Source organism: Spinacia oleracea, chromosome 1 (genome assembly GCF_020520425.1).
Source record: "Spinacia oleracea cultivar Varoflay chromosome 1, BTI_SOV_V1, whole genome shotgun sequence".
NCBI classification, from domain to species: Eukaryota; Viridiplantae; Streptophyta; class Magnoliopsida; order Caryophyllales; family Amaranthaceae; genus Spinacia; species Spinacia oleracea.
The window spans coordinates 135,961,258-135,988,316 of NC_079487.1; the positions used below are offsets into that span (position 1 = coordinate 135,961,258).

At 35.7% G+C, this 27,059-nt stretch overlaps 4 protein-coding genes across 7 annotated transcripts; all 4 read left to right on the plus strand.

Annotated features, from left to right (window-relative positions):
* The first annotated feature begins 649 nt into the window (after window positions 1–649).
* On the plus strand, window positions 650–2,624 carry LOC110785744 (delta(3,5)-Delta(2,4)-dienoyl-CoA isomerase, peroxisomal). The gene is made up of 2 exons (XM_021990249.2): window positions 650–1,469; window positions 2,158–2,624. Exons 1-2 carry the CDS (start codon window positions 842–844, stop codon window positions 2,346–2,348), a joined length of 819 nt encoding a protein of 272 aa, XP_021845941.1. The 5' UTR covers window positions 650–841; the 3' UTR covers window positions 2,349–2,624.
* On the plus strand, window positions 2,279–13,736 carry LOC110785743 (glycerophosphodiester phosphodiesterase GDPD1, chloroplastic). 3 transcript variants are annotated; one of them, XM_021990248.2, is made up of 8 exons: window positions 2,279–2,417; window positions 10,997–11,196; window positions 12,213–12,272; window positions 12,403–12,483; window positions 12,578–12,778; window positions 12,881–12,979; window positions 13,072–13,268; window positions 13,364–13,736. In XM_021990248.2, exons 2-8 carry the CDS (start codon window positions 11,062–11,064, stop codon window positions 13,593–13,595), a joined length of 1,005 nt encoding a protein of 334 aa, XP_021845940.2. In that variant the 5' UTR covers window positions 2,279–2,417; window positions 10,997–11,061; the 3' UTR covers window positions 13,596–13,736. The 3 variants fall into 3 exon arrangements, with proteins under 3 accessions (XP_021845940.2, XP_021845938.1, XP_021845937.2); XM_021990245.2 differs by lacking the exon at window positions 2,279–2,417 and adding an exon at window positions 10,472–10,885; XM_021990246.2 differs by lacking the exons at window positions 2,279–2,417; window positions 12,213–12,272 and adding an exon at window positions 10,471–10,885.
* Window positions 13,482–17,778, plus strand: LOC110785683 (cysteine-rich receptor-like protein kinase 44). Of its 2 annotated transcripts, XM_056830895.1 has the most exons (9): window positions 13,482–13,620; window positions 14,574–14,865; window positions 14,946–15,338; window positions 15,426–15,587; window positions 15,687–15,811; window positions 16,052–16,262; window positions 16,362–16,599; window positions 16,717–16,867; window positions 17,213–17,778. In XM_056830895.1, the coding sequence occupies exons 2-9, from the start codon at window positions 14,616–14,618 to the stop codon at window positions 17,564–17,566; spliced, it is 1,884 nt and encodes a 627-aa protein (XP_056686873.1). In that variant the 5' UTR covers window positions 13,482–13,620; window positions 14,574–14,615; the 3' UTR covers window positions 17,567–17,778. The 2 variants fall into 2 exon arrangements, with proteins under 2 accessions (XP_056686873.1, XP_021845861.2); XM_021990169.2 differs by having other exon boundaries at window positions 14,574–15,338.
* A 3,098-nt stretch (window positions 17,779–20,876) lies between these two features.
* On the plus strand, window positions 20,877–21,368 carry LOC110785684 (glycine-rich protein 5-like). The gene has a single exon (XM_021990170.1). It carries the CDS (start codon window positions 20,877–20,879, stop codon window positions 21,366–21,368), a length of 492 nt encoding a protein of 163 aa, XP_021845862.1.
* The last annotated feature ends 5,691 nt before the right edge of the window (window positions 21,369–27,059 follow it).

Here is a 27,059-nt window from a genome sequence, read left to right on the forward strand (position 1 = left end):
AAAAAGAAGAACGACCTTATTGGACCAAAACCTTTCACATATGATAGGCGGGTTAGTCGCCTTAAAGTCCATAAAATAACTACGATATATTCAAAGGCGGATCATTAATTTGGCTGGGGTGGGCCAAGCCCCCTAGGCGAAATTTTCGTAATGTATTTTTTGTTCTCCCCTCCCCTAAAATTTTAATATAATTGTATAAATTACATACTATATTGCTTAATTTTTCTACTGGCCCTCCTCATAAAACTGTCCAAGATCGCCACCGGATATATTGGCGAGCTAAGCTAGTCTCAGTTCTCCATTTATATATGTTTAATCTAACTAGGCCGACGACTAAAATTATTACAAAAATTAAGAAAGATGTATTTGCGAAAAGGTTTGTTTTTGGTAAGGTGCAAAAAAGGTATGATTTTCCACATAATCTCTCTTTGCATTCTTGTTGAGCACTACCAAAAACACTTCTACTTTGCCTTTACCTTCAGGCTTCAGGCTTCAGGCTGTCATTAACTTTATGTCTCTAAACTTTTGTTTTGCCAATGAAGGGATAATTCTTAGATTTAATGTGAAATATCTTGTATTATTTTTGGTAATTACTACATACAAAGTATGTGTATATAAAGCACAAGCATATATTTGTGTCTACTATTTTCCGAGGAACGTTTAACTCACCCTTATCTCACATATTTTAATTGCAAAAATTACACAAACCATGTTTGACTAATTACAAATTGCAAGTAACTTAAAAACGGAGGGAGTGTAAAGAAGCTAACCTTGTAAAAAGAAAAGAAAAAGTTCAAAGACCTTTTACTTTCTCATTTCGTGTTGTTTCGCATAATTAACAATGGCGGAATACAAAACCCTAAAAATCAACCAAATCAAACCAAATTCCTCCGTCTTCTACCTTTACCTCAACCGTCCATCTCACCGGAACGCTCTATCAAGAGATTTTTTCGATGAGTTCCCAAGAGCCCTAAAATCCCTTGATCAAAACCCTAACGTCAACGCCATCATCCTCGCCGGCGCCGGTGATCACTTCTGCGCCGGCATCGACATCAACACCCTCAGCTCCATCACCAAATCTGCGGACCGTGGTCGTTCCGGTGAGTGGTTTAGGAGAGAGATTAAGTATCTGCAATCGGCGATTACGGCATTGGAAGAATGCCGGAAACCGGTGATTGTCGGTATTCATGGAGCTTGTATTGGAGGTGGAATTGATATTATCTCCGCTTGTGACATAAGGTACTGTACTGAGGATGCTTTCTTCTCTGTTAAGGAGGTTGATTTGGCAATTACTGCTGATTTAGGAACTCTTCAGAGATTACCTGGGATTGTTGGGTATGGGAATGCTATGGAGTTGGCATTGACGGCGAGGCGGTTTTCGGGTTTGGAAGCAAAAGAAATGGGTCTGGTTTCTCGGGTATTTGGTTCCAAAGATGATTTGGATGGTTTTGTGGCACAAATTGCTGAGGGTATGTTGAATTTTGGCTTGTTTTTCTTAGTTTTTACTGTCATTTTATAATTTTGCTAATAGTGAAAGGAAATGTGATATATTTTGTAATGAATCTGCCTATTTGCGTTTATGAATTGGTTGAATAACTGATTTTAATGTATTGTTATGTGACATTGCTCTTTTGGCTTAGCAAGAATCTTGTTATGTTTTAGGATATAAGTCCATTATTTAGCAATAAACCAATAGCAATTTACTAGATTGGCAGCGGACAGTATCCCGTGTTTGGGAAATTCATATTTCACCCTCTACTAATGGGGGAAATCATTTTGAATAAGCATTGTTTGAATGACTTGTAATGTCTTCGAATAAGGTCTGGAGGGTTGAGGTATAGATATTCTGGTTTCGTGTTAAAATAAGTGGGAGATTTGTCAATTGTCATCTTCTAATATAAGCTTCGTTTTGGGTACAAGTAGTTTTTTGTTATTAGTTTGCTTATTATAAGGATGTTGAATGTTTAACGGCACTTGGAATGGTATTCAAGGAAACATAGGTAACCTGGCTTGGATTTTGTTATTGATGATAGAAAGTGGTCAGGTTGACTGTTATAGTTCGATTGAATGTACTCTAGTAGTCTAGTTTCCAAAAGACTTGTTTCCAATTGAACACTTGTTGTGCTATTCTAATCCCATATTCTATGGTTTGCGCAGATATTGCGGCAAAATCTCCTCTAGCCATCACCGGTACTAAAGCAGTGCTACTAAAAAGTAAGGACCTTAATTTAGAACAAGGGTTGGATTATGTAGCTACATGGAACTCTGCGATGCTTCTTTCTGATGACCTAAAAGAGGCAACCTCTGCCTTTTTCCAGAAAAGAAAGCCAGTTTTTTCAAAGCTTTGATCAGGTCACGTCGTTCTTCATGGTTAAGTACTCAAACTTGAATAAGCTCTTGCTATCTACGCCTACCAGGTATAGTTTTTCACCAGCTTGGAGGTTTTTACCTTACCTGCTTGGCCTATAATGAGATTTATTGCCGTACTTGTACCAAACTGTTTATTTGGTCCCTTGTTGTATAGTTCTTTTACATCTCATTTGTTGTATTTGTTGTATCATTCTCCTATTTCTTTGTGAGAAGTATTGTTAATGTGAAATGAAATTCATGCAGAATTATGATTGTTTGGGTTGTTGCTATTTACATTCACAGTTGACTCTAACAAACATCTAACCGTCACTCTGAACTCCCTGGATCAGTTATAGACTTTTAAGCTGAGCACCTTGACTCCTTTTTATTTATTAGTTTGAAGGTTGATACTGAATAAGTGAATATGATATTGGTGAGTATTAGTTGTAGACTTTTAGGCTAAGCACCTGGGCATGCTCCCTGTACTTGGTAACTCATTGGTCCGTGGGAATCAGAATGTATTGATTGAACATACCTTGCTTGGTTCTTGGAATTGTTAGGAATTCAAGAAATGGTGGCCACACATGTCGTAATCTAGAGCATCTGTAATCATGCTCTGTGCATCTTCAGTTCCTCACCATCCAGTCTTGATTGATCGTTGGTGCTAATCAGCAAGCTGAGTGGTTATCTGAAGATTATAAGAGCTTAAGAAAGGGAGGATATGTGACTCTACCGCAGTCTCGCATTAAAATTATAACAATAATATTATCTGTATGACATGTATAGGGGTTTTCCATATACAGAATTTTACCCCTATATGGCTATGATTGCAGGAAGTTGATTTCAATTAATCCTTTATCCAATATGCATTGGCTGTGTGCTACATTCATTAGAAGTTTACAATAAAGAATGAAAGGTGGCTACTGGGAGAGTCACGGTGAGCGTATTGTTCTAATTCAGTTTGAGCATTGTTTTTAAAAAGAAATATCTTGTGGTGGATGTTTGAATCATATTCCGTAGAAAGCAAGGAAAAAATTTGACCAACTTGAGCTAGTTGTTGCCAAGTATGGGGTACATTTTGTTGTTCTTTATTGTTTTGTGAGAGTAGATTAGTAGAGTGATTTTGTGCTCTTGGATATCTGAAGTGAAGCTGAGTTTGGAAAACCTAGGAGTGTATCTTGACTTGTACTCGCTGCTGTGAATTTGAAAGAGCTCAGGTTTCGTTAGATAAATGTGGAGGGAAATGAAGGGAAGAAAAAGCGAGGGATTCATCTTCCCTTGTTTGGATATAACATATGAGAGGAGGGGAGGAAAGGGACGGAAATTGGAGGGATTAATTTTCCTTCCTCCAAATAAACCTCCTTTCAATGTTGGAAATATTTGAAAGGAAAATGCAAGCTCACTCTTTCCTCCTCACCTCCCTTTCTTTCCTCTCTTCTTCCCTCCCATCTCTTTCCTTCTACAATAATTATCCAAACACAATGTTATTGTATGTTTGGATAGCAAGATAGAAGAGTAAGGAAGGGGAGGGAAAGAGGAGGAAAGGGAGGGGGAATAATAAGTTGCATTTTTTTTCAAATCTATCCAATTTTGGAGGGATTGGTGTTTATTAAATATGGAGAGAAATATGAACCCTGACTCTCCCTCCCCTTCCTTCACCCAACCTTTATCCAAACAAGGGAGTTTGTTCCCCTCCCTTTCCTTTCCCTTATTTTCTCTCCATTTCCACTTACCCAAACAAAGCGTTTCAATATCACTTACCAAGATAGTTTGTTAAGATATCCGCAATTCTATGTATTGTTTTCCTTCTGATGTACTTAGCTCTTGCATCTGCTGTGAAAATTAGATTTTATGCATCCTTTAGGACTCTAGAAGCGGACTAGTTCCTATTTTGTTACACACGAGTACTAGTAGTCCTATGGCTCCAACATTAAGACAGAGCTGACTAGGTGCATTTTTTGTGCTAGTACCTAGTAATATGTTTATGTTGTGAATTAGAGATGTGCAAACTAATTTTTGATAACAATGATTAACATTATTGAAAAACTAAGCAAGTAAACCAAACATAAACGAAGACGAGAAATTTTACCGTAGGAAACCGAGCATCTAGAGTAAACCCACCAATCCACTAGAAATAATGATGAAGATTTACAAAGAGATTATCAAGTTAAGCAAGTTATCACAACTCTCCCTCACTTAAATCCTAATTGAATGAGCTTACAACAAGGACTTTATCTCTCTTAAATCAACAACCTCTTTCACTCATAGCCTCCCCTATGCCTTCTTTTGTTTGTTTCCCTTGAATCCATCTCCACACACGTACAAACCCCAACAATCACCAACCTAGAGATCGGGTTCATGTGTGAGATGACACACTCCAATATAACTCATAACGACCTCCATTGATCACTGCAATGAAGAACTCATTTCCTCTCTACCAACGAAACGCACAACCACTTCTTTCCACCAAAGAAGCAAATAACACCTTCCTCCACACTAAGGAAAAACAAAACCACCTCCTAAACACCAAGGAGGGAAACACACACCAACACTTTCTCTCAGAGGAAGCAACACCCATACCTCCTCTCAATCGAGAAGGCATGCACTTCCTAATAAGGAAGTAAAACCCAGGTCTCATTCAACCTTGAATCATCAACATCACATAAACCAAGGGTTTTTACTTTTGTTCTCCGAGCACCCTTACAATGCTTCCACCCGAACTTGACATCCTTTGTGGTACGCCGTGTCGCCACAAGCCTTTGGCATTTTCACTTGTTTTTTAAGCACCCCTACAATGCTCTTATGGTCTCACCCAAACAAGTCACCCCTAGATTTTTTTCCCACACGACATCTTTGTGTGTGCCCATTTCCGATGGAGCCAAAGATTCATTTGTTCTTTTGGCTGTAGGATGTAATGGACTAAATCAAAATGACTCTTAAAACCTGTTTGCTTCCTTTCCATGAATTAGAAGATGGTCATTCCGTTGTCGTCCCGTTATCGCTTTTGGGTCAATTGGAAACAACCTCTCTGCAATTGCAGGGGTAAGGTTGCGTACACCCGACCCCCCTTTACCTCGCTTCTTGCGGGAGCCTTTTTGAGGCAATGGGGTAATGATAATGATGATAATGACAACATCTTTGTGTGTCTTCTTTTTATCATCCTCACACCCTCCATTCCAGCCTTCTCTTCCTCCACTTGGCTTGTTTCCGCAAACGCTACCTTTTTTGAAGCACCTTATCCCTTTTCGGCCAACCTACTTGCATTTCCCATGGTTTACAACGTTCCGCTCATTGCACATGAGCTACAACTCTAGAACCCTTGGCAATCTTCCAAGAACCACCATTGAACACCCAACCTAACCTTGTCGCGCTCCTTGTCAAGTTGACTAAAGGATATTAAGTTCTTTTTCAACTTTGGGATATGCTTGATATCTTTTAACTCCAACAAGCTATCATTCATGAGTTTCACACTCACATTACCACTCCCCCATGACGTCAACATGTTCACTATTAGCAAGGTGTACATTCCAAAACTTCCCGGAATCAAAACTCCCTAACAACTCCTTACATGGAGCGGAATAAACTGAAGACCGGAATCAAGGACCCAAGTCTCCATAGAGCAATTTGAGCTTACACAAAAGCATCATCAAACCCCGTCCCTGAGTTAGCCGAAGAAACGTCATCTTCATCACTCTCTTGGACTATGCCTTTCCCCTTCTTCTTGATTTTCCGTGCTATTTATTTTCACATGCCCCTTCTCGCCGCATCTCCAACCAAAAATGCCCCTTCTTGATTTTCCGGGGCAATTCATTTTCACATGCCCATTCTCACCGCATCTCCAACACAAAATGCTAGCACCATTCAATTTTCTCTGCCCTCTACTCTTCGATCAACCATGATGTCTAGCACTCCCACCTTGTTGTCTTCCCCTAACTTCACTCTCAAACGTGTAGGTTTCACCCCATGATTCCTCGGAATCCTTTCTTCAAGTGCTCTCACTCAAGATCAATCCCCTTACATCATTACTCTTCAGCTTCTTCTTCGAAGGGTTGTTAATGGTGGGCCACCACCATTTCCCATGACGTAGGCAACGACGACAACAACATTAATGCCCTAACCTTGTCACTGAACTTAATATTCACTGAAGACAATTGACTCAATATCGAATTAAACACCTTTTAAGTGTTACACGACGGATCAACCAATCTTAATAAAACTTTGTTCACTGCCGAGGGCTTTTTGTACATGCTTGATGGGAATTTAATTAAACCCATCGTTGTCTCCTCATCCTTGACGTTGTAGGCAACATTTTAGACAACGACAATCTCAAAACTCCTAGGACTTTCCTATCCAAGATTTTCCAATCTCCCTTCGACAAGCTTGTTGGTTTCTCTTCTACAAGAGGTTGATAAAGACCTTTTTATGCAAATAATCCTCAATTGCATTTTCAGAAAGCCAAAATCTTTTCCATCAAGCTTCTCTATACTTAATTTATCTTCCATTGATAATTTCAACCCAAAATTCAAGACCTTTAAGTTGCAATAGTATCCAATTGAAATCCTAACCAAAGAACTCCATTTTGAATTTTCAAACACCAAAAGACTGAAACTTTAACATTAAAGATTCAAGTTTTGGACTTTCAACCACAAACAAGTTTTACCAAACAAATCTATTTCAACTTCTCTCAAGGAACAAATCCAAGGCTCTTGATACGAATTACTGTTAATTAGAGATGTGCAAATTAATAATATTGAAGAACTAAGCAAGTAAACCAAGCATAACCAAAGACGAGAAAGTTTACTTTAGGAAACCCGAGCATCGGGAGTAAACCCACCAATTCACCAGAAATAATGATGAAGATTAACAAAGAGTTATCAAGTTAAGCTAGATTCACCTCACAACTCTCCCTCGCTTGAACTTTAAATGTATGAGCTTTAAACGAGGACTTTCTCTCTCACTCGTGGCCTCCCGTATGCCTTCTCTTGTTTGTTTCCCTTGAACCCAGGTCCACACAGATACAAACCCCAACAGTTAATTAATATAAACTCATCATTTGCACTATAATTCTTGTATGTAAATACCTTCTAAGGTAGAAAATGATTTTTTTCTTCTTTATCCCTTCCATGGGTTTATCAGTCATCCGTATTTTCTGGTTAGCATCTTAATTCTATAGTCTCTGTGGAAATTGTTGTGTTACTGTGTTAAAATATGCTGGAGCTCCATATTGAGCAAGGGTTAAAACATCACCATTTGTTTGGTAGTTTTGCTTACTGTTTTCTGATGTCTGAGATTCTGAGAACATTCTAGGAATTGTTTCTGAATTCAAGTTAACATCTTTGATCAATGACTAGTTAATCCATTTCTGTAACATGAACATCCTTCTAAATTGATATTTGAAGGTCATGAATTATTAGTGTCAAACTGTCAACTTTTAGAAATTGCTGTCTGGATTACTTCATAATGAGTGCGTATCGTACTGTACCATTGCTGAGGTTTATCATTGGCACATCCATGACTGACTAGAGAGACCCATCCCATTAACAAGTAAAAGGAGGAGAAACTGCTTTTGCATTATTTTCCTTTTATGTTCTCCCTGCTTTACTACATTATTACCTGTTCATTGAATTCGCGTACAATTGGAATCTCTTCTTTCTCTTCTTTTGTTGCTTTGAAGTATTGGTTCTTTTGATCCCATTCATAAGTCATAAGTAGTGGTAGCCACTTCACCGTTAGTCATAAAAGTCTGATTTTTAGTGTCATGCTTGAAAGTGAGCTGTAATTTCTTTACATACAGGTTTGTTATTGGTGAACTTATTTTCTTCTTCATGTGTTGCTTTAAGTACTTGGTCCATTACTCCTCTTTATGGTAGCCACATCAGCAATGAAATTTCAGGTTTAGGCGTCACCGTTGAAAATGTAATTCATTTTATGTGTCTAAAGTTCTAAACTATAAACGTAATTAACCTAAACAGGAAGTTTTGTTAGTCATTTTATGTATTCATTTTATGTGTCTAAACTATAAACGTAATTAACCTAAGCAGGAAGTTTTGTTAGTCATTTTATGTATTCATTTTATGCGACCATTATGTGTCGTGACTCATGTGGAAGCAGCTATGCTTGTATGCTATAACAGCATGCAGTTTCTTGCGTTTTTGAAAGGTGGTTTTGACTTCTGTAATGGTTGCTTGAATTTCCTGTAACAGGATAAAATGTTTTCTGGTTAATTAAACTTAGAAATAGTGATGATTAGTTTTTTTTTTTTTTTTGACAAGATAGTGATGATTAGTTGATTCGGTGAAGCTTTGATTGCAAAATCAGGTGAGAGCGTGGTACCATTTGTTCAAAGTTCAAACCCAAGCAGCTTTTCAAAGGTGAAAAGACGAGTAAATTATGAATATAGTGGCTATCTGGTAGCTGATGGTGTCATACATTATTTGAGCAATGTAATGATCAACATTATTTGAGCAACATGACAATTTCAAGTTTGTTTCATGTCTTTGAGTTGGTAGCTGACCACAATCATCTAGAATACTAAATTAACATTGTAGAGCATATTTAAGCACCACTTGGAAAGCAATTACGCGATCATCAAGTATTAAATGCAATGTTTTTGAATTTTTTGGGTGGTATTTTTAGACAATGTTCCATAATAATCTAGATTAAGATGTTGCGTTTTTGTTCTATTGTTTGTCACGCAAGGGTAATTTCTCAGGTCACCACTTTTGGTTGATGGGCTAGAGTTGTTTGTATTACGGAGTATCAACTGTGTATCCTGGTCGAGGGAGGGGAGTGAGTTTTGAGTTGAGAATTTGAGATGTTTTAGATTTTCGACTTCATACTCTATAATACGAAGTAATAAGAATTATATGAACTATCGACTCCCTTATCTTTAATCAAGAACCGATCAAGCTTAATGGAGATGGTGAAGAAATCACCTTATAACTTCAAGGTCACAAGTTTGAGCCTCACCATCTGCTTGTGCTTGGGAGTGCAATTTTCCTTGTCTTGCCACCTAAGCATTGGCGTGCAGGTTTAGTAGGGTCCTTGTAAATGTCGGTCCTAATTATTTTTTGAGATTGATATGAGGGGATGTTAGGCAGTGGCTCCGCCACTTATCAAGTGGGATCAATTGTTCAAAGTTAATTTTCAACTTAATTAAGTTAATTTTTCATTAAAATTTTAATAGTGAATCTGTGTAGCACTATTTTTGGATCTGCTGATGAAGTTAAGTTGACTTTACATGTCGATCTAATTTAGCAAGATTTTGTACCACTCATTTCTTAATATATATATTGAAGCAGAATCTAGGATCTAACTCTACCAGTTAAGTTTAAAAATATTCTAAAAAGAAAATCAAAGGTTTTCTTTTATGATTCAGGTCACAGGTTTTGTACCTTGGTTCCCTTTCTCTGTTTCTCATCACATGTACATACATTAATCAATTGATTACGGAGTAAGAAAGAAAGTTGCTTGTATTTTGGGATGTTTGCTGAAATATAGGCAGACATAGAGAATCGTAATTAAATAGGGGCTTGTAGTGAATCCCATTGACCCGAATATAAATACAGTCATTCAGGAAAAAAGGGGAGAAAAAACAGAGATTCTATTTTTGAGTTACTGAGTGAGTGAGTTCTACGTTGGCAGGATTAGTGATTGAATACATTAATCTTTTAGATAAAAATTTCTTTCCTCATTGTTAGACAAAAGCGAGTCAGATTAATGTAGGTTAGGTGGTTAATAACAGGGCGATAAACGAGCAACGAAAAATGAGAAGGATAATGACAAGGTAAGGACATGTGAATATACAACACTACTTGTACAATTCTTTTTTTACTTATCTATATATATTCGTTTGCAAAAATATAGGCTATTATTTTGACCTTATATTATATCTAAGACCTTGTCTAATAAAATTCCTTTCATCTCGACTTTACTAATTATTTACTTTATTTTAGGGTATATTCTTTTTAAGAATATGCGCCGTAAATTTATTTTCTATCCTGGTTAACAATTTTTAAAATTCAATATGGTTGATCAACTTAGATAAGGAATTGCTTACGAAAATATAAATGTGTGAAAAATCTCTCTAATTCTCCGTCATTATTGAGTTACGACGTTAATCACAAATTAGATCCTACACACGAGTGCATAATACGAAGTACAAAATTACAGAGCATGCTCTCTCTTTTTCAAAAAATATACACTTCAGACTATATATATAAAAGAACATATCCGCGTCCAATTCCATAAATAAATTGTAGGCAGCGGAATATTCGTTCGTTTTTTCCTATATTTATAAAGACTATATAAACCCCTCCCATAAAAAGATTAGCTTAAGGTTTATTGTTATCCTGCGACGTCATACAACAATCTTAACAAACTAATCTCTATCTTCCTCAATCCTCCTTCCTCTTTCTCTCTAACGTCAAAATAATCATGGCTTTGAAAGCAATCCATGTTGCTGACGTCCCTAATTTTGATCACCCTGCTTACATCCCTGAAACTCCCACCATTTTTTCTCCCTCTGTTCCTTCAGGTTTTTTCTTTTCTTTTTATTAATTCTGTTTAGTTTTTGCATGATTAAGTCTGATGAATTACTATTCAAGTTTTTCGGACTGTCTTTTATAAGAATTTGTCTTTCGCACAGGGTATTTGGAGGCGGAGGAGAAAGAAGGAAAACAGAGATCATACAAAAATGGAAAATTTGTGGTTATGGGACACAGAGGAAGTGGTATGAATATTCTGCAATCTTCAGATCACAAAATGAAATGTTTTAAGGAGAATTCTGTTCTCTCTTTTAATCATGCTGCTCAATTCAATCTCGACTTCATCGAGTTTGATGTTCAGGTAATTTTTTACATTCTTTTTAATAAAGTTTTATGATTTTTTGCATGTGTTTTCTATTTTAATTTTATTTTTTTTCAAATTTCTGGGTGGGAAACGGGAAAGGAGTGATTTAGACAAATGGCGAAGCTTGGGGAAAGAGTCACAGGATTTTCGCCGCGATTTCTTGCTATTTTCTCAGATACATGGATAAACTTACACAGCTACACGTGTCCCTTTTCTTTTAATTTGTGTCTATTAAAAATGATAGTGGGCTGGATTATTATATGGGAATTTACCTAATGGGCTGAGCTGAGCCCAAACTAAATACGTACGTGCAGCCTTAGATCTTAGATGGGCCTATGATTTTATGTTCCTTCTCCAAAATGATGCTACAATTGGACTGGGATTTTTGTTCTTTTTGTGTATCAACGAGACAATGTTTGTGGGTATAGAAAAAAATGTAAACAGAATTCGATCCAAGATAGTAACACTAGTAAGTAGATTGAAATAGGATTCTAAAGGTATACAACATACAAGGATGAAGGACTAAAGGTTGCAACATTATCTAGCATGATAAAGTCATGAACCTAAATTGTGATTGAAAATTATCATTGTTACAAAGATTTACATAACTGATTGGCTGCACCAAACTTACAACTATGCAATACAACAGTACAACACATACTTTTCGGCCTATTAACATACGAGTACTTCGTATTTAACTTCTTGTTAGTGAACCACGTAAGTTTATGTGTCATTTTGTTTGTTCTTTGTCTCAATCGGGTAATAACTTGTAACAAAAATTTAAAGATAGAAGCTCTACAAGACACTGATTCACTAAGCTAGTAGCTACGTACCATGATTTTGGCTAGAAAGTTCAAATCTAAAATTTCGAATGCCTTCATAAATTCAGACTAAGTTACTGATTTGGTTTAATTCTGTGTGGTTTGGGAATTTCTTTGTTTTCTTATTAGTATTGGGTGCATGAGAGATGATCCTCTCAATAGGATCTGTAAACCAAAAACCTATGTTTGTAGGTCACCAGAGATGACTGCCCTGTCATTTTCCATGACATACATATTCTTACACAAGTCGAGGTTAGTTCACCATTTGATTTCTCTAGGCCTTTATTTCGATCTTTAGTTCTTCACATATGTTGTTTATTAACCACTTAAAACTTAACGAGCTAACGATTGCTGTTCTCTTAATCGATGCTAATGACATTAGGGAGTCATTACAGAGAAAAAAGTGACAGAGATTACCTTGGAAGAATTTCTGAGTTATGGACCACAGAAAGAGCCAGGAAAGGTAGTCCTCTTCGCCCTGGAACTTGTGTAGTTTTTCTAAGCGGATATGTTTTTTGGATATTTAAGCACCTAGTTGTGTATATTGTCGAATTCAGGTGGGAAAAACTATGGTTAGAAAAGCAAAAGATGGGAGTGTATTAGAGTGGAAAGTTGAGAATGACGGTCCTTTATGCACATTTCAAGAAGCTTTCGAAAAGGTTGATACTTCATTGGGATTTAACATTGAGTTAAAGTTGGATGATTACAAAATTTATGATGAAGTGGAGCTCAAACGCATTCTCCAAGCAGTTCTGAAGGTATTGAAAAAATGGAATTTGATGCAATAATATCATTATATCAGCATTTTTGAATCGGTGGTGTTTCTAATGTTGTTGTTTTCTCAACTTGCGATGGTGCAGGTTATAGATGAGCATGCTGATCAAGGAAGGCCAATAATCTTCTCGAGCTTTCAACCTGATGCCGTGCAGCTGATGAGGAAATTGCAGGAAAATCACCCTGTAATATTACTTAATCCTTTGCTTATTTTATTTTCTCTAAGAATTCACAAGTAAGTTTTTTTGACAAGAAGATCGTGTTATGATTGATTTAGGTTTACTTTCTTACCAATGGAGGATGTGAAATTTATGGTGACCCAAGAAGAAATTCACTAGAGGAAGCCATCAAGTTTTGTCATGAAGCTGGCCTGCAAGGTATCGTCTCTCAAGTGAGGGCGATATTTAGACACCCAACAATGGTTGCTAGGATCAAGGAATCCAAGCTCTCCCTTATCACTTATGGCCAATTAAAGTACGTAAGCTTAAGTTTGATTTATAGTTGTTAAGTGTACTCTAGAGTCTAGATCATATTAACTGAAACTTTGTTTCTTGGGTTTATATGATCAGTAATGTGCCAGAGGCGGTGTATATGCAGCATCTAATGGGTATTGAAGGTGTGATTGTTGATTTTGTTCAAGAGATCAAAGAAGCAATATCAGATTTTAATGAGACTGAAGAAGATTATTCCTCAGTGGATGGTGAAGAAATAGTCGAAAACAGAAACAGATTACCTGTAAAGTTCTCAGACCGCGAGCTCTCTTTTCTTCTGAAGCTCATACCAGAATTGATACAAACTTGAATGCACATACAATACTAATTTTCCTGTTAGTACTCCTTATCTTCTGTTTATGTGTATTTCATCCTTTGGTTCGTAACTTCCTATTGTGTAACATTTTCACTTTCTCCTTTGCTTTGATATCTCTATCTTCTCTAGATTTGATTTGCTGTTTGTACATTTTGACTTTATTATAATTTCTTAATTATGGATACCATACCATAGCTGATGTGGTAAACATGCGGAAGTTTTGGGATAGACAAGCGTGATCACGAGATTTCTGTTACAAAACCTTATAAACGAAAATTTGTATAACGAAATTATTTAACATGATTTCGGTGAAAATCAAAGAGCAGTAGAGTAGAGTTCCTTGTAAAAATCTTGTTCTTTTTGGTATACTGAATATAAATATCATTAGCAGAGTGAACTGAATGTTGATCTTTCTGCTTCTATATGTAAGTGTGACCTTTTCTTTCTTTCTTTGTTTTGTTTTTTGGTACCCACTAGACCACTAGGATACATTTTCCCGTTAAGTGGCCAAGAATTAATCTTACGAGATTAACGATCCAACGTTGTGCCTGCCTTGATGCTTGGCGCTGTGGCCTGCAGTTGAGTTGATGAATATTGAATTCTAAAATTGTCTGAAACATTCTGTTAGTAGACTTTTTTTGGTTTGAACAGTTAAAGAATAGTGAAGGATTATTGCCAATTATAGTATTAAAGCTCTCTATTAGTTGAATTTACAAAGACAATAAAATAAATGAAATATTTTGTGACTAAACTTAGGTACTCGTCTCTTTTGCACCAAAAAAATAAAAACTTAGATACTTGTCTGTTGGTCTTTTGCAAATTTTAGAATCTCCCTACCCAACTTTAATACATTGGTAGAATGCTCTATCCTTGATCATTTGAAAAAATTTCTAATGAGTCACCCCGAGTTTAGTCGGAAAGTTCTCCCGGCTTTGATTTTGTCGTTGATGTTGTACCACCAATGTATTACAGTTATTTGTATTAGTGACGATATGCCTGTAGCAAGATGTGTTGATGATGCTGGCAAATTCACCATGGAGGGCTTTTACGGATTTAACCTCCGTTTGCTCATTTCTGAATTTTCTTCTCGAGCCCCAAAAATCAAGTTCTATAGATACAACGTTGGAGCGTCAGGCGATAGGAAAGTATATGGGCTATTTCAATGCCGAGAGGACCTTAACCTACAAGTTTGCAGTGAATGCATTGAAGCTGCAGCTGTTAAGATTGTTGAAGATTGCCCTTTTTACAAAACAGCTCTCATATGGTATACTGAGTGTATGTTAATGTATACGAACCTTGTTGCAACTTTCCCCTCACCAGAGACGACAACGTTTGATTTTCCAGATGCTAGAGAATGGTCTGGAGATTTCTACCCTACAGAGTTTGGTAACATAGTGGTAACAACCCTGAAACATGTGATCCGTGATGCTGTTAAAAATACATCTTTGGGGCATTTTGCTTCTAGAGAAGCAATCCTAGCACCTTCGACTAAGAAAGTGTATTGCCTTGCCCAGTGCATTCCTGACATTGATACTATGGTATGCAACCGCTGCCTAAAAAATGCTTTCGAATTTATGCGTTTCGGTAATGGGATAGGGAGGGAAATAAACTTCAACCTGGGCTGTCAATTAATGTACGAGTATGATACATTTATTTCACACAATCTGACTTTTTTGTCACCAACTCCGCCCCCGAAAACCTCAGACAGACCAAATTCACCCCAATACCAATCCGGAGGTATTGATATGTTTCTACTTAAGAAAATAATTTCTTTCACGACATTAATTCTAATTTTAATTTGTTCATATAACAACTGTAATGCAGGGAAAGGACTTGGCGCGCCATACATTGGTGCTATAGCAGCAAGCCTCGCTGTTGGATCCATATTATTTCTCTTGACTGCATGGATCTGTTTACGAAGGAGGAAACTGAAGAGGAGAAATGAGGACACATTTGAAGAGGCGTCCAATGAAACGCCTACTGCTAGTCAGTTTAGTTTGGTTTAATTTATACAAGTATCATGCTTGGCTTCATATATATGATCGATTATAACTTGACGACTAATCTTTTGATTGTAATTAACAGGTGATATGGAAGATATCAGGAATGCAGAATCGTTGCAATTCGACTTCAACATCATAAAAGCCGTGACTCACAACTTCTCTGAGGATAACAAACTTGGAAGGGGTGGATTTGGTGAGGTCTATAAGGTAACTGTTAAATGTTGAGCTTTTATTATGTTCTAGAGTCTGTTTTTTAATATTGAGTGCAAGTTATAGTATGCTTGTTATCAACTTAATACGAGGAAATGAGTTCAGAATTTTGAAACAATGTTTCTTCTCCTTTTTATGGCGACAATATAATAGAGATTGCATTGGTTGTTTGATCAGCATATAGTGTTTAATTAGTGTAAGATAAATATAACGGATGCAGTTCTCATGTTTTATCAGGGAAGGCTCGAAAGTGGGGAAGAAATAGCTGTGAAGAGGCTCTCGAAATACTCTCAACAGGGCATCTTGGAATTCAAGAATGAAGTTATTTTAGTTGCAAAACTTCAACATCGAAACTTAGTTAAACTACTGGGATTCTGTATATCAGGAACCGAAAAGATACTTATCTACGAGTTCTTACCTAATTCAAGTCTTGATCGCTTCTTATATGGTACGTGCATTATATATAATTATTAACAAGTACATACGAAGTAGCTTTTATGCATCATCATACTCACTATCTGAATTACATTTGACCAAATGATTACAGACCCATTGAAGCGAGCATCTTTGGATTGGGAGACTAGGTTTAAAATTATTACTGGTATAGCAAGGGGGCTTCTATATCTTCATGAAGACTCTCGACTCAAGATCATACATCGCGATCTTAAATCCAGCAACGTTTTACTTGACCTGTCAATGAATGCAAAAATATCTGACTTTGGCCTTGCTAAACTTTTTGAAATGGATCAAACCCAAGGGGACACCAACCGGATTGTAGGAACATAGTAGGTATTCGTAACAATTTTTGTGCAGTTTATGTAAAGCTAGGGCATTCACCCTGTTGTCCTTACACAGTTACACCTCATCTTAAAATTTATGATGTTCTATTTTTGTTAATGCAGTGGATATATGGCTCCAGAGTATGCAATGGCAGGTCAATTTTCAGTAAAATCTGATGTTTATAGCTTCGGAGTCATAGTCTTGGAAGTGATCAGTGGCCAGCGGAACAGTTTCTTTGATCGGCAACCACTAGAAGAAGGATTATTACACCGTGTAAGTATCAACACATATCATTTTACCCCTCAAAAGTGGTCGTTTGGTTGAAACATAAAGTATACATCAGAACTTAATAGGAATTATATTTTGAATGTTGTTTGGTTGAGAGTAACAAAGCAAAGTTTCTCTTTCCAATACAAATGCAAATGGGAGAGGTTGCTTAATTTACCCAGGCTTCCCCTATTTATTAACTTGTCTGCAACTAACCATGTGACACTAAAGCTCCGTTTGGTTTGGTGGAAAACGTTTCACTGAAAATTATTTTCTAGGACAACGTTTTACACCAAATTAAACATTCTCTAAGTATAAGTATTGTAATAAAATGTCAAAATCATAACACAGGCATGGAGGCTTTGGAATGAGGAAGCTCTCTTGGAATTGGTAGACCCTTCATTAGGGAACAATTTTTTGGCGAAGGAAGTGAATATGTGCATGCACTTAGGTTTACTTTGCATCCAAGAAGATGCAGCAAAGAGGCCTAGAATGACATCGGTTGTTGCTGCATTGAATGGAGAATCGGTTACTCTGCCTTCGCCCAACGCACCCCACCTTTTCAGCGCCAGTGTTGCCACTGATACAACAGGTAGTAACTATGATTCATCAACTGTGAATGAACATCAAGAAATCCAAGATGATCAGCGCAATAATAATGTATACACTGGAACAATGAATATTACAGAAGTCGATCCTAGATAAATGTATGCAACTATGTTGTTATCTGTGGTTTTCATTGGAAAGAAAAACAACAACGGAGAATACAAGACACGGGATTAACTCGATCAAAGGACAAATAACTTGTTAATTTTGTATGAATGACAACAGTATACTATAAGGATTTTAAGTGTCCGAGCATGACTCGAGCTTGAACAAGCTTTGAAATTTGATTTGGGTTTCAATTTTGTTCATTATGAATTTGGTTTGTTTGAGTTCGGCTCGAGCTTGTTGTTTACATTCTAGCTCAATTTGGGCTTCAACAGTCTTAAATTGATAACGAGCTTTGCGTCTCCAGCCTCTTTTTTGTTGTTGATGAAATCAGTATCAATTGTCATCAACTATAAACAAATTTTACAGAGTAAGGAACAGTCAGAAACCTCATGCAAATAACCATATGGGTCATTAGGTCGTTATAGGTCATGTTTAGAGCTAAAATGACATTTCCGCTCCCAACTTTGAACTAAAGAACCTAAGGACTCATTTGATTCTTATTACATGACTAATATACATAGTTTTAACTTTCTAAAACTCATTCGAATCTATTTATGCACATTTAAGGCTCATTAGGTCGTTATAGGTCATGTTTAGAGCTAAAATGACATTTCCGCTCCCAACTTTGAACTAAAGAACCTAAGGACTCATTTGATTCTTATTACATGACTAATATACATAGTTTTAACTTTCTAAAACTCATTCGAATCTATTTATGCACATTTAAGGCTCATTAGGTCGTTATAGGTCATGTTTAGAGCTAAAATGACATTTCCGCTCCCAACTTTGAACTAAAGAACCTAAGGACTCATTTGATTCTTATTACATGACTAATATACATAGTTTTAACTTTCTAAAACTCATTCGAATCTATTTATGCACATTTAAGGCTCATTAGGTCGTTATAGGTCATGTTTAGAGCTAAAATGACATTTCCGCTCCCAACTTTGAACTAAAGAACCTAAGGACTCATTTGATTCTTATTACATGACTAATATACATAGTTTTAACTTTCTAAAACTCATTCGAATCTATTTATGCACATTTAAGGCTCATTAGGTCGTTATAGGTCATGTTTAGAGCTAAAATGACATTTCCGCTCCCAACTTTGAACTAAAGAACCTAAGGACTCATTTGATTCTTATTACATGACTAATATACATAGTTTTAACTTTCTAAAACTCATTCGAATCTATTTATGCACATTTAAGGCTCATTAGGTCGTTATAGGTCATGTTTAGAGCTAAAATGACATTTCCGCTCCCAACTTTGAACTAAAAAACCTAAGGACTCATTTGATTCTTATTACATGTCTAATATGCATAGTTAAAACTTTCTAAAACTCATTCGAATCTATTTATGCACATTTAAGGCTCATTAGGTCGTTATAGGTCATGTTTAGAGCTAAAATGACATTTCCGCTCCCAACTTTGAACTAAAGAACCTAAGGACTCATTTGATTCTTATTACATGACTTATATACATAGTTTTAACTTTCTAAAACTCATTCGAATCTATTTATGCACATTTAAGGCTCATTAGGTCGTTATAGGTCATGTTTAGAGCTAAAATGACATTTCCGCTCCCAACTTTGAACTAAAAAACCTAAGGACTCATTTGATTCTTATTACATGTCTAATATGCATAGTTAAAACTTTCTAAAACTCATTCGAATCTATTTATGCACATTTAAGGCTCATTAGGTCGTTATAGGTCATGTTTAGAGCTAAAATGACATTTCCGCTCCCAACTTTGAACTAAAGAACCTAAGGACTCATTTGATTCTTATTACATGACTAATATACATAGTTTTAACTTTCTAAAACTCATTCGAATCTATTTATGCACATTTAAGGCTCATTAGGTCGTTATAGGTCATGTTTAGAGCTAAAATGACATTTCCGCTCCCAACTTTGAACTAAAGAACCTAAGGACTCATTTGATTCTTATTACATGACTAATATACATAGTTTTAACTTTCTAAAACTCATTCGAATCTATTTATGCACATTTAAGGCTCATTAGGTCGTTATAGGTCATGTTTAGAGCTAAAATGACATTTCCGCTCCCAACTTTGAACTAAAGAACCTAAGGACTCATTTGATTCTTATTACATGACTAATATACATAGCTTTAACTTTCTAAAACTCATTCTAATCTACGTATGCACATTTAAGGCTCATTGGGTCGTTATAGGTCAACAACGTACTTAATTATCTCTATAGTCTGCAACTATATCTTTTAATTTTATGCTTCAATGGAATGTAAAGACAATATCGTGAGTGTAAACTTTGGTACTCATATATATTTTCCTTCCATGCAACTTGCAGGCTAGGGATCGAGTCGATTGGAAGAAAGTCAACACGACCTTACTTAAGGTTTGTACGTAATGCATGATCTAAAGGGACCTAAGTGGCTGGATTAGAGACATTTGTTAGATTAGCTCTCTAGCCTTTTGTCTTTAGTTGTTAATATTAGTTGTAATTTGTTAGACTAGCTAGGTGTTTAAAAATTGTAAACATACGTACTATATATACGCTTTGCTCTGTTGGGTTAATATAAATGAAGTTAATGTAATGATTTATTTATCAAAGATAAGCAGATTCATACCTTTGCTATTTTGGTGTTGATTGGGTACAGGTTTCAATACTCAATGGAGTATATATCTAGTTGTGGTTATTGCCGCCTATTTTATATTTTAAAAGAATTTGGAAAAAAAAAAATTAATGTTGTTGAAGGGGGCTTTTAATGTACGCCTCAACAACATATGAATTTTTGGCGCAAAAATAAGGACCCGTTGAGGGGGGCATTTAAGAAGTGAGCCTCAACAGAGGAGGCTGTTGAGGCGGGCTTCTTAAATGCCCCCCTCAACAGGTCCTTATTTTTCGCGTTTCTGTAGAGGTTGTTGAGGCGGGCTTTTGAAAGCCCCCACAACAGATCACCTGTTGAGGCGAACAAAGCCCGCCTCAACAGATCACTGAGCTGTTGAAGCTACGTCTGTCGCAGCGGGCCTTGTTCGCCTCAATAAACCCAAAATGCCTCCCTCAACAGGTATTTTTTCCACTAGTGCATTATATTGCTACCAATTTCAAGTGACACACTTGAGTGACCTCATGTCTCATGATCAGGCACTTGCCACATTGCCTGCAGGGTCATACAATTGGTAAGCTCTAACTAACATTTGATCATAAACTGCACATTGAAAACTCAAAACAACTCTCTATATATACCTTTCTGATACACTGACAAATTAACAGAAAACGGCATAACATTAGTGAAAAATAAATAGCCAAGTTCTTAAATGGAGAAGAGATTCAATGTATTCTTGTGGTGGCTGGTGTTCTTGGGATTTTTCCATCGCATAAGTGGGGTTGTTGATGCAAGAATGTCAATGGAACATAAGAATTCTGGCCTGGGAAGGAAGAATACAGAGAAGGGTATTGCAAAAACTAGCTACGGCATGCATAGTGCTTATGGTGGTGGTATCGGCGATGGATATGGTGGGGGTGGTGGAAGCGGTGGTGGCGGCTTCAAAGGAGGTTCTGGTGGTGGATTTGGAGGAGGCAGTGGCAGTGGCTTTGGAGGAGGTTGCGGTGGTGGCTGCAGTGGTGGCTTTGGGGGGAGCGGTGGTACTGGCATTGCCGACGGTGGTGGTGGTCACGGGTATGGTGGCAGAGGAGGCAGTGGCGGGAGCTATGGACGATATGACCCTCCTGGACCTGGCCGTGGATATGGACCTGGTTCTACTTCTACATGGGATGCGACAAGCTCAAAGGCAGAAGTTCCACACTAGGAAAACCTTAATCAATAAAGATGAAAAAACTATGTTAAGCTAATCGTTTAGTTGCAATAAATATCACTATTAGTGGTCGTTTAGTTGAACTAGAAAAACTGAAGAAGTACTCGTACAACGTAACTTTTAGGGATTCAAATTTTTAAATGGGCTTCAAATTAAGACCTAGCTTAATTTGAAAAGAGAGTGTATTTTGAGATGTATATTTAGAGATGAAATTGAAAAGAAAAAGAAAAATTTGTGAAATTCCTTATATGCGTTTAAGAAAAATGTATGTTTATTGGCGTACACTAAAATTAAGCTCAAAATTTAATGTAAAGGTTATGTCCTACTTCATATATTCACTTTACTCATACTCTGTATTGCGTATTTTTTATTACACTTAGACAATCTAGATAAGATATTTAGATTAGACTAAAAATCAGACCAGGCCAGATAAAAAAAAGAAATAATATATACTCATAGAAAACATTAAGACTATAGAAACTTTTACGTAGTACAATATAGCAGATAAGAAAAAAATCAAACATTAGTTACGACGTGCAAATCAGACCAGATTAGACCAGGCGAAAATAATCGACCTAAAAAATTGTAAAATGGGTGCAGCCACATGGCGTGTAAGCAATAGTCATTAGATGCAAGTTGCAGCCGGTCAAATATTCAGAATGCTTGTTTAATTTGCAGCAACATGTTACATGCATTAGCAAATTCTATCTAACTAGTTGGTTAAGTGTTTAAGATATTGTACTGTAATACTGTATGACACTATGAGTATCACTGACATGTGCTTGAAACCATTTCCATTTCTAGTTAAAGGTTACTTGAGACAAATAAAATTGTCACACAATTTTGTACTTTTGTTCAATTTGTACAAAAGAAGTCAAACAAATCTAGATACATCAAATAACCTAAAAAAATTGACACTTAATAGACTGAATGGTTTACGAGGGGTTTGACCCTAGAACCGATATACTTCGTACAATTTATAAGGTATAATTGATAGCACATAGAAAATTATCGGGATCGTGAGAGAAGGAAATTTATTAAGCTGAATGTGGCCCTTCTATTAGGTTTACAGTGTGTAGCGGTTGTTTTATCATTTCTTTTTTTATTTACCCCACCCTCCAACCACACCAAAATTTCACCCCATTATATACATCAGTAAACCTACACTTTATCTTCTGATGAAGCTAGACCTCACTGGCCTATATATGAACACACACATGTAACGACTAATTATTGAATACATCAATCAATGTGAAATCAGTTTTAAGTGAGACCTTTTCCACTATCAAATTGTTAAATAGAAGTTATCCTTAAAATACGGATTAATTCGGAGTACATTTTTAAAAGATCATCTTGATCATCCATCACACAATAAATATAATCAAACTATTCATACTTCGTATAAAAGAACTTGCAAAAAGATTATACGTTTCAAAGACAAAATAAAATCGGTGACTACAATCACTTGCTATTGAAATATTCATAGATTTATGGGACATAAGTCTTCCAAAATTATGATTACATCTAAGATCATATGAGAAAGCGATAAATTCAAATAAATTCGTAGCACACCATTATATTATATGCCTTGAAGTTTAAGACTACGGAAGGACAAATAATGCCAAACTTACATTGAATATGTGGTCTCATAATCCTTTCAACTATACATTATACGGCGCTAAGAGTCCTAAACCCTAATCATTACTCTTCCTTTTCTAGCTGTTGAGTCTAAAGATAGTAAGATACCCACTGCCTAAACAAAACAAAAACAAAAAAAAATACCCTTTCACGTGTAATTTAGAGGTAAGAGATTGAAACTGGTTCTAACTTCTAAATGTACGTGATGTGTGATTCACATTCTAATTTTAGGGAAATATGTCAAAAAGAAAAAAATAATACTTAAGTACTCGGTACAATAGGTCAATAGTAATTTTATTTTGGATTGAATCTATGTTTTGTCCAACTTAATTATCTATAAATATTTTGTCTGAAATAGTATAAAAATAACTTATTTTATCTGAACTTAATTGAACATGTTTTATCTAAATTTTTATCTAAATTTTTACAATCTTATCTTAACATATTTGAACGTATTTTGTTTAAAATAAGTTAAATTCAGTTCGAAGAAAACATGACCTTAAAAGGAGATATAGTAAGAGAAATAAGTGAGGATTTTAAGGGAAAACCTTTAAATTTGGAAGCTTTCACCTTTAAAGCTGTATTTAGAAGCAAGTGAAACAAATGGCATATTTTCGGCGGAACGGTTAACTTTCACAGTTCACATGCCCAAATATGCAAAGCCAAAGGTACTTCTACTTGTTCTTGGGTTGTCATTTGTTGAATTTATGAGCCTTTACGAGCAAGTTTCTGATTAAGCAAGCATTCTAGATACTTCTTTTTTAAATATTTGTCTTCCCAAAAAGTTCAAAGGAAGCAAAAGTAGTTTTAGAGATGACATATAAAGGTACGTACGATTCTACGTACAAATATTTTATCTATACGTACAAGCATACAAAACCTTGTGGTTGGGAGACTTGAAGTTTGTTGGTGTCTCAACTCCCATTCTATTAATCACCTTGGCGTATGTCATCTTGTGGACTTGTACGGAATATTATAAGTATATAAGCAGTGTACGCATACGATAATTATGGGTTATACCATGTACATATCGATATACGGAGTACTAAAGTTCATTGGTATTCTTTTGTTGTATTTAAGTTTTTGTTTGAAGAAATACGTTAAGATTAAGTTAATTCAACTTATATATATATAAGCAAATAGCAACTTAATTATTTTTGAAAACTATCATATCATATTAGCACGGATGGGAAAAATTAAATGTAACCTAATTGTTATGTAATTTGTATAACTTAGATATGTGCATTAGCTAATTGGACAACTATTGAAGATCATTTAATTTAATAAGGGTCTTGTTTGCAACAATATATTTACAACATTGCATTTAACTATTAGTAACATTGCCAATTACAGATATACGTAGTATACTTCAATTAGTAGTCTGTACACTGCATTTAAGGCAGTCGAATGCGAAGTACTCCGTACAATACTACATAGTATAAATCTTTGAAATATAGCCTTGTTGCTAGGAAGACGTTCAACTTTTGTTTGATTATTATTTTGGAGGCCGTGAATCTAGATAAGAAAATTGAGAACAATTTTCTGGACTGGTGAGCTTGATCACTGATAATACTTTATACTTGGGTTGTCATTAATAATTCAAAATATAGTAGTGCTAAATATATTAATTTGTATAATAACTAAAATGGCCGAGTATGCAATAATTGAATTTTTGAGCAATTATTCAGTCATCATCGTTTCTCAAATTGTTTTTTCCATGTTTATTTTTATTTTTGGTTTCTTGTTCGGGTTTCCATGCAATTACAAAATCATGGAGTATGGATCCATGCTTGCTTGTCAACACAGAATATTAGTCATATTAGATTATTTACTATCAATTTGTTCCGATACATTGAACTATGTTTCATAATTGACAAATAAAACACACTGATACTTTTTTTTAAGTTAAACACCACGATATTTTTGTTTGTCTACAATACACATACTATATACGAATTCTGTCTCGGAAACTCTTAAAATTTTAGGAAAATTTCATATAAGAAAGTTTGGAATCATAAAACCCTAGTTAGTTACTCAAAGACACGGAATGACCTTAATTCAACTACATGTGTTATTAATAATATCTCCTAAAATATTGTTTAAGAGGTGAAAGAGATGGTTTAATGCACCTATTATGCCCCAGGAGCCCATGGGGTATATGAGAAGTATATGAACCTCTAACCATTCGAGATCCCAAAATTGAAGTTTCAAATAATTCAAATATGAAGGTTAATTAGGGATGGCAACGGGTAGGATCCGGTCCGGATCCTCTAGGATCCAGATCCAGATCCAGATCCTACCCGGATCCGCTGGATAATGAAATTGAGGATCCAGATCCAGGTCCAAAACGGATCCTAACTTATTTTATCATCAAACGACCCTAATTTTTATTTTAGCCTTAAAACATAGTTTAATAATTATTGAGTACCTGATTCCCCTAAATCGAGCAAAAAAACCGAGCATAATCCTAAACCGAGCAAAAAAAGAGTGAAGAGAAGAATACCTGATTTCGCTGGACGTCGGCTCGGTGGTGTGGTTGTTATTCGCTGGGTGCTGCTCGGTGGTGATGTGGTGTATGTGGCTCGGTCGTGGTGTCGGTTTCGGCTTGGTCGTGGTTCGTTGGTTGTGGACGCTGGTTCATAACCGATCTACAGATCATATCCAGATCAGAACTTATATGTCTAGATCATAACCGATCGATCTAGATCATGTATAAGTCTATCTAATATAAGGAATAGTTAAATCATGAGCAAAGTCAAATAAATAATAACAATATTATAAATTTGTGTAACATTTATTTTACACGTAAGTCGTTTAATATTAATAAATGTACATTTTTGTTTAAACTTAATTATGAAGAATCAGATCAGAACAGACCAGACCAGATCAGATCAGATCGGATCAGATCAGACAAGACCAGATCATATTAGATCAGACCATATCAGATCAGAAAAAATAAGTTCAGATCAGATCAGATCAGAAAAAATAAGTTCAGATCAGATCAGGAGAAATAAGGTGAACTAAACAGGGCCTAATTTGTTTCCTTCTTTGTATCGATTACCTTATTAACATACGGAGTATTTTCATAGTAAAAATATTGTATTGATAGTAAAAATATTATGATGACGCATATATGTACTAATTAAACTCCGACACGTAAGTTTGCGACAACTAAATATTGGCGCAACTTGCGACCTTTGTCATCACTCAGACTTTAAGTAAAACGACGCTATTAGATTGGAACCTCTCGCACATAAATAAATCTAATTTCCCAATTCATTTTCTTATAAAAATATGGAAGGATTGTGGAACTCCACCTTGAAGAACAGTGTCTACTGTCTAGTAGGGTTCCATTCGACCATACGTAGTACTAGCTTGAAAGTTGAGGAGTAGTGTTTTGTTTGTGTACTCGTACATAAAATGTCATAATCATAATCACATAAACTTGTCCACACTTTTCCTAGCATAAAATAAATGAAATGATCATCGCAAATTAGGAAACGAAGCCTTAACATGTACGTAGTAGGACACTTATATTCAAATGATTGACATTTGTGAATAATTAATTAATGTATTATTAAACTGATATCAATTAAAGATTATAATTCAATAAAATATTCTATTAATGGTAATCACGTTTGATTACCATTTCCTTTAGATACCGAAATAGAAGGCCATGCCAACTACTTGAAATGAAAGTTGAATCAATCGATATTTATTCTCCTCATAAGTAAGCTTTACCGTTCCTTCTACTCTTCACTAGTTTAATTCAATTGTCATTACTTGAAGTGCTAGACATGCAATTTCAAGTTACTAATTACTTTAAAATTTAATTAATCCTCCATATAATAGTAAAAACGTATAGTACACCTTAGGAGTTAGGACCCTTCTTTGATTAGGTGATGTGGAAGTCTTACGACCTGGGGTCACTTAAAGATGTCTGAAACTGTATCGCGTGGTTTGATCTTATCTATTATTTCCGCTGTCACAAGAATAAGTGACACTTGTCTATTTTTAAGACGAAGATTTGCATATTTTGACTAATTA

Excerpts from the sequence above, each read along its gene's own strand:
- LOC110785684 (XM_021990170.1), top strand. The coding sequence starts at position 20,877 with ATGGAGAAGAGATTCAATGTATTCTTGTGGTGGCTGGTGTTCTTGGGA.
- LOC110785744 (XM_021990249.2), top strand. The coding sequence starts at position 842 with ATGGCGGAATACAAAACCCTAAAAATCAACCAAATCAAACCAAATTCC. Across the intron at positions 1,470-2,157 it reads TGTGGCACAAATTGCTGAGG|ATATTGCGGCAAAATCTCCT; the intron begins GTATGTTGAATT and ends TGGTTTGCGCAG.
- LOC110785743 (XM_021990245.2), top strand. The coding sequence starts at position 10,786 with ATGGCTTTGAAAGCAATCCATGTTGCTGACGTCCCTAATTTTGATCAC. Across the intron at positions 10,886-10,996 it reads TTCTCCCTCTGTTCCTTCAG|GGTATTTGGAGGCGGAGGAG; the intron begins GTTTTTTCTTTT and ends TCTTTCGCACAG. Across the intron at positions 12,484-12,577 it reads CACAGAAAGAGCCAGGAAAG|GTGGGAAAAACTATGGTTAG; the intron begins GTAGTCCTCTTC and ends TGTCGAATTCAG.
- LOC110785683 (XM_021990169.2), top strand. The coding sequence starts at position 14,594 with ATGCCTGTAGCAAGATGTGTTGATGATGCTGGCAAATTCACCATGGAG. Across the intron at positions 16,600-16,716 it reads AACCGGATTGTAGGAACATA|TGGATATATGGCTCCAGAGT; the intron begins GTAGGTATTCGT and ends TTGTTAATGCAG. Across the intron at positions 16,868-17,212 it reads AAGAAGGATTATTACACCGT|GCATGGAGGCTTTGGAATGA; the intron begins GTAAGTATCAAC and ends ATCATAACACAG.